This window comes from Pantherophis guttatus, chromosome 7, assembly GCF_059756535.1.
Source record: "Pantherophis guttatus breed Tessera chromosome 7, ASM5975653v1, whole genome shotgun sequence".
Taxonomy (NCBI): Eukaryota; Metazoa; Chordata; class Lepidosauria; order Squamata; family Colubridae; genus Pantherophis; species Pantherophis guttatus.
The window spans coordinates 21,959,031-21,965,033 of NC_142069.1; the positions used below are offsets into that span (position 1 = coordinate 21,959,031).

A 6,003-nucleotide genomic window follows, 5' to 3' on the forward strand; every position below is an offset into this window, starting at 1 on the left:
AGCTTATACAGATTTTAGTTGTTAAAATCCTCTAACGTAAATTCCTTTCATTTGTATTTTGAGCTTTTTTCTCTCATGTAAATTTGTACAGTGGGAAATATTGTCCAGTTTGGTTTAGCGAGCATGGAGACATACAATTTAAAATTTAAAAAAATGACAGCTGAAAATTAAGACTGAAGAACTATTTGTGTAAAGTTATTTAAAGAACTCTGTATTATATAAAAGGTTAAAAGTTATATGTATTTGATGTGAATACTGCTATAATAAAGATTGACTGCATGGAGAACACTTCGTATGAAATCATATCATTAATATAATAAGGGTTATATTTGCATCTACATTATGGGAACTTCAGAGCATTAATTATATCAATGAAATAGAGCTCTTCAGCAGGAACTGGATGTATAACCACAGAATTAGCTCTGAATGTCTTCGTTTTTAAATTCAACACAGTGATATATTGGTAGAAACAGTGTAAAATAAAACACATGATCTGGCTTTATGGTTTATTTGTTAAAATTCATATTTATGTAAAGCAAAATATTTTCTATAGTCTATAAACAATGAAGACAAATAATTCAGATGAATCTGTAAATAACTATTTGTGTTTCTCAACCTTGGTAGCTTGAAGATGGGTGGACTTCAACTCCCAGAATCCCCCAGCCAGCAGCGCTACCAAGGTTGAGAAACACTGAACTATTCAAACTACATTTGAACAAGACAGGCAGAGTCAGTCGTAACACAATTCCATCCTTAAGACCAGATTCTAAATGCCGATTTAAGTGTTTTTCAAGTCTGCTTATTGCTATTTATTTATTTTTAAAATCTGAATAATTCCTAGTATTATTAGGAAAATAAATAGGATGAAACAAAATACAAGGTGAAACAGGATGGTGAAATATGCCCCTACAAGTGGGAAATAAGAAATAGCACCGCAGACATTTCTGGTGTAGTTCAATTTTAATGTGATATTTCTTATTTTGCAACAGTAGATCTTAATTAATGCTTTCTTATTAAGCAAAGTATCCTTTAAGAGCCACTTTGAAACCACATGTTTATTATTCATCATCGGGAGGAATTCCTAGCTCTTCATCTGTCCACAAAGAAGGATCTGGGAATGGAAAGTGACCCTGTTAGAGAAAAATAGAAATTTTAACATTTAGGTTACTTTTCAAACAGAAAATTGTTTCACTGTCTTGAATCAGGCACTTCTGCAAGCAGACAAAAAACTGGATAATCCCAGTTTCGGAGCATAGCTATAATCCAAAAATATTTCAGGGATACATAAAAGCTTGTACACAGCTTTCTTCCCCTTCCAAAAACAGCCTCCCAGCCAAAGTTGAATTTTTTAGAACTCCTGTCAAAAGTATGACAGAATTGGTGTTTTGAGGAAAAAAAATTAAATCTGAGTAGAATTTTGCATTCCAATTTTAGGATGCGTAAATAATCTTAAAAAGTCATATTCAGCATTATTAGGAGAAACATAACAATTCTCCAATTTGTGTTTCATTAGCAGTTCTCTCATTAAGATGTGATCTTGTTTAGTCAGCCTTGGTCTGAACAAGCTACATTACATACAGTCTCTGGAATGGGATTATTGGCTGATTCTTTTTTCTATATACTCCAGGTCATGTTTCTTATACTTTTGTGTGTACTGCATTACATATGTAATACTCATTTAATGACCACTCATTCAGTGACCAAACTTAAGTCGGCATTGAACATGTAATAGTTATGACTGGACCTGATACAGTAGTCCTTGGATAAAAACAGTTCATTTATGACCAAAGTTACAACATTGGGAAAAAGTGACTTGCAACTATTTTTCTCACTTACAACCATTGTACCATCCCCATGGTCATGTGATCAAAATTTGGATGCTTGGCAACTGACTCATATTTATGATAGTTGCAGTGTCCAGGGTCAGTCAATGGGGAAGCCAGATTCACTTAACCATGTTAAGAACATTTCAGTTAAAATAATCTTTCTCTGTTTCAGTTCTAGAATTTTTGGCAGATGAATAACAAGTCTTCAAAAAAGACAATCCTTGTTGAAGCTAATGAGACTTGAAGAATATAATCCCTAGATGGTCTAAATTGGGGTAAACATCTCTAGAATATTGTCTTTAATGCCCTAAAAGTCTTCCTAAAATCCTAGCTTGATGCTCCAGATAAGGTTGAATAGACAACATGTTGCACTAAGTGAACTCCTAGTCTGTGCAGCAGGATTCTACAAAGCCCTTGCATCTTGAGATAGAACATGCTCCTGTGATTCATATGTATTAAAAAAAAACATGTGATACAAGTAAAACAGAATGGCCTTTCACCCAGGTATTATATTACAATATATTCTGTGTTAAGAAAACTATTGCTTTACGGTTGTTTCCAATCTAACAGCTCTTACCAGCACTTCATCTGGGTCATGCCAGAAGCGCCACAAAATCCAGAACCACATGAGACCACTGGATGCTTCACCAATGACTACTGCAAACCGCGGTGGTGGTACAAATTGGCGGTATTCCGTATTAACATGTACACCTTCACTTGCCCTGCAAGACAAATATAAAGTAGTAAGCAGTCCTTTAAGTGCATATGTTTAGCAGAGTTAACACAGAAACTGCAAAATAAGGTGCTGAATGCAGAATTCCACCAATTGGGAATTCCTGCGGCATTGCATAATGCGACCGAAGAGAAGACAGCAGCATAAAGTAGCTTTCTGTAACAATTTGCCTGGAATTAACCATTTCAATACAATATATTCTGTATTTTGCCATTTAAAAACATAGCCAAAATACTCTGCAGCATTTCTAAAATGCTTTAGAGCAGGGGTGTCAAACTCGTGTCATCACGGCGGCATCATGCAACGTATCGGGACTTTTTTTCCCTTCGCTAAATCGGGCATGGGCGTAGCTAGCACGTGACACATCTGGCCTGCAAGTTTGACAGCCCTGCTTTAGAGCATTGAATACATCACACATTAGCTGATTAATCTTTGCTACCATCTAAAGATGGATTTGAATTTTTCCTATGGTGGAACCTGGATGAAGGAGAAAATTTAAAGAAAAAAAAATATTTTACAAGTATTTACTTCTGAAAAATGCACCAAAATAAACTTCTAGAAACTAGGAACATCCATTCCTATTTCACTGAGGCAGTAAATGTTTCAGAAACTACTAAGCCTCTCTTCCTTGTGCAAACCAAGACCTTTCTTCTAATTTGTGGCTATCCTGGGTGCATATAATTAGGTGTGATTGTTATTGTGTGATAGGTATCTTTCCCTCCATAAGTTTGACACAGAAACAATCACCATATATTGGACATCCAAAACATTTATGCCTTTTAATATTAATGTATTTGGGTGTGTGTCCAAGTCCAATTTTGACTCCTACTGATTGCCTAGACTAGTTCCTGGAGGGCTTTTTTGGCAAGGTTTTTCTGAAGTGGCTTGCCATTGTGAGCTCTAAAACATGAAGAACGGTTGCAGGATTTGGGTTTGGCTAGTCTAGAGAAAAGAAGAATTAGGGGTGACATGATAATTGTATTCCAATATTAAGGAGATGCAACAAAGAAGAGGGGAGCAAATTATTCTCCAAAGCATATGAGGGCAGGACAAGAAACTGGTTGGAAACAAATCAAGAGAGAAGCAACTTGGAATTAAAGAAAAACTTCCTAACAGAACAATTAACCAGTGGAACAGCTTGCCTTCAGAAATTGTGGGCGCTTCATCACTGGAGGTTTTTAAGAAGAGACAGGACAGCCACTTGTCTGACATGGTATAGGGCAGAGGTCTGCAACCTTAAACACTCAAAGAGCCATTTGGACCCGTTTCCCACAGAAAAGAAAACATTGGGAGCCACAAAACCCTTCCTGTGCCTATTTCTTGAGCAGCCACAAAACTAACATATGTAGTTGAATTAATCGTTCTGTTTTCTTCTGAAACTTTTCTTTTCTTGGATTTATCCATGGCTGGTCTACCGGGGGTTGAAAAGCTCAATAAATTGTGTGCCAGTGGATGTCGCACATTGGTGGTTGTGATGCATATTTTGAGTGACAGGGAGCTGCAGCAGAGGGGTGAAAGAGTCACATGCAGCTCCAGAGCCACAGGTTGCTGACCCTTGGTATAGGGTCTCCTGCTTGAGCAGGGGGCTGGACTAGAAGACCTCCAAGGTCCCTTCCAGCTCCTATTCTGTTCCTAAACTCCCTAAGGCTGAGAGCCAAGATCAACCAGCTGGCTTCGTGTCTAAGTCAGGACTAAAACTTCTGGTCTCCCCATTTCTAGCCTGGTGCTTTAACCATGCACAAAACTGGCTCTCCTCTTTTAATACAAAAAGTTTTTTCATAGAGGAGTAAAGCAAAGGCAATTTTTTCCAGGTTCCCTGCTTTCCAAGTTACTTTTTCCTTCCCCATCAGAAATGTTAAAAATTAATCCCTTCAAGTGCTTACAAGAAACGAAAGAAGAATCCATAAAGCAGCACATTAATCTCTACTATCATTGTGTTTCCTTTTCAACAATAACCCCTATATGTATTTCTTTGAAATTAACACTCGCCTCCCCTTTTCAACAAAACTGGGCCCCATAAGTATTTAGAGTTGCTTCAGTGAAATGGGCAGCATGGAAGTTTAATAAATAAATGTATTTGAATACATTTATTATATTCAAATACAATATATTTAAATACAATTTACTGTATTTATTGTAAGGGGCGTGCATAAGTGCACCAGCATGCTTACCGTCCCTGTCCTAATATTCCTTTTAACTTACTCTTTTCATGTATTCCAATTATGTTTATATTTTTATCTGTTATATATGCTTGACAAATAAACTTATGATTATGATTATGTATTAGCTGCCCAATTACAACAGGGCAGCATCTCCTGAGCAAGACATATTGAAAGTGGGAAACGAGATATTTAAAATATTGTGGGGTGGGGTGTAGAATGGCGGGTGATAGATAGCAAGTTCACTGATATTTTGATCTTGGGGGAAACCTCGAGGACTTTTCTCAAAATTGTAGGGGACAGCCATGTTAATCTACTACGGGGACAAAAAAAAAATTCAGGAGTCTAGTAGCAGATTGCCCAGGGAGCTCTTTTTATTAAAAGGCATTAAGGTGTTTTTTTTTTTTAATAGGAAGTTTTAAAGATGCCTTTATGAGAGCTTTACGAAATGTTATGCCATTTTATGTGCCTTAGTAAGTTAATTGTGAATCTGCCTTAAGCTTATGCCTTGTGATGAACTCTGCTCGCTGGGAAAAGGGCAAGCAGAGCCCCGTTTTTTTCCCAGCAGCGGAAAGCGGAGCCCAGGCGCCCTGCATCGGATCAGGGAGAACAGAGCCAGGCAGCTCCGCGTCCCCACAGCCCAGCCTTTTCCCTTCGCCCACCTTGCCCCCAACCCCCAGTCCGGCCAAGCTGCCCTACTCACCGCCGCACTCCGGGGCGCGGGCCTAGCTTGCCTCCGGGGCGAAGCAGTCGACGCAGCAAGCTCAGCCCTCCCGTCGCTCGGCATAGAGGCCCGGCCATCCCGGAGGCCGCCGAGACCTCCTACTGCCCGCCAAGGTTACTTACGGTAGCCAGGTTGGCGGAAGCTCCCGGTAACCCTGGCTTCTGATTGGCTGGAACGGAGGTTCTTCAAACTTGGCCGCTTTAAGACTTTGTGGACTTCAACTCCCAGAATTCTCCAGACACCATAGCTATGTTATGCTATTCTCCAGCCAGCATGCTATGCTGGCTGGAGAATTCTGGGAGTTGAAGTCCACGAGTCTTAAAGCTGTCAAGTTTGAAGACTGGAAGGTCTGCCTGTCTTTAGCGCGCGCTCCAATGGGAGTCCAGGAACAGAGCAGGGAAAGTTTCCCTCTGACGGAACTGGGCGCGGGTTCTTTCGAGTCTGGTCCAGGAGAAAGAAGCTAAACGCCCTTCTCCGTTCACCCCCTCCTCCCGGAGGGACCAGGGTGGATCAGAATAAGAAGTGATAGAAAGTAAAGCAAAATCTCTTCCAACTTGGCCT

At 39.5% G+C, this 6,003-nt stretch overlaps 1 protein-coding gene across 1 annotated transcript; it reads right to left on the reverse strand.

The window, feature by feature from the left end:
• Positions 1 to 941: 941 nt before the first annotated feature.
• NDUFB2 (NADH:ubiquinone oxidoreductase subunit B2) lies at positions 942 to 5,594 on the reverse strand. The gene is made up of 3 exons (XM_034402760.3): positions 5,422 to 5,594; positions 2,404 to 2,548; positions 942 to 1,130 (listed from the first exon to the last, which is right to left on the reverse strand). Exons 1-3 carry the CDS (start codon positions 5,517 to 5,519, stop codon positions 1,059 to 1,061), a joined length of 315 nt encoding a protein of 104 aa, XP_034258651.1. The 5' UTR covers positions 5,520 to 5,594; the 3' UTR covers positions 942 to 1,058.
• Between the last annotated feature and the right edge of the window lie 409 nt (positions 5,595 to 6,003).

Excerpts from the sequence above, each read along its gene's own strand:
- NDUFB2 (XM_034402760.3), bottom strand. The coding sequence starts at position 5,519 with ATGGCCGGGCCTCTATGCCGAGCGACGGGAGGGCTGAGCTTGCTGCGT. Across the intron at positions 2,549-5,421 it reads CCGCGCCCCGGAGTGCGGCG|GGCAAGTGAAGGTGTACATG; the intron begins GTGAGTAGGGCA and ends TTTGTCTTGCAG. Across the intron at positions 1,131-2,403 it reads ATGACCCAGATGAAGTGCTG|GGTCACTTTCCATTCCCAGA; the intron begins GTAAGAGCTGTT and ends TTTCTCTAACAG.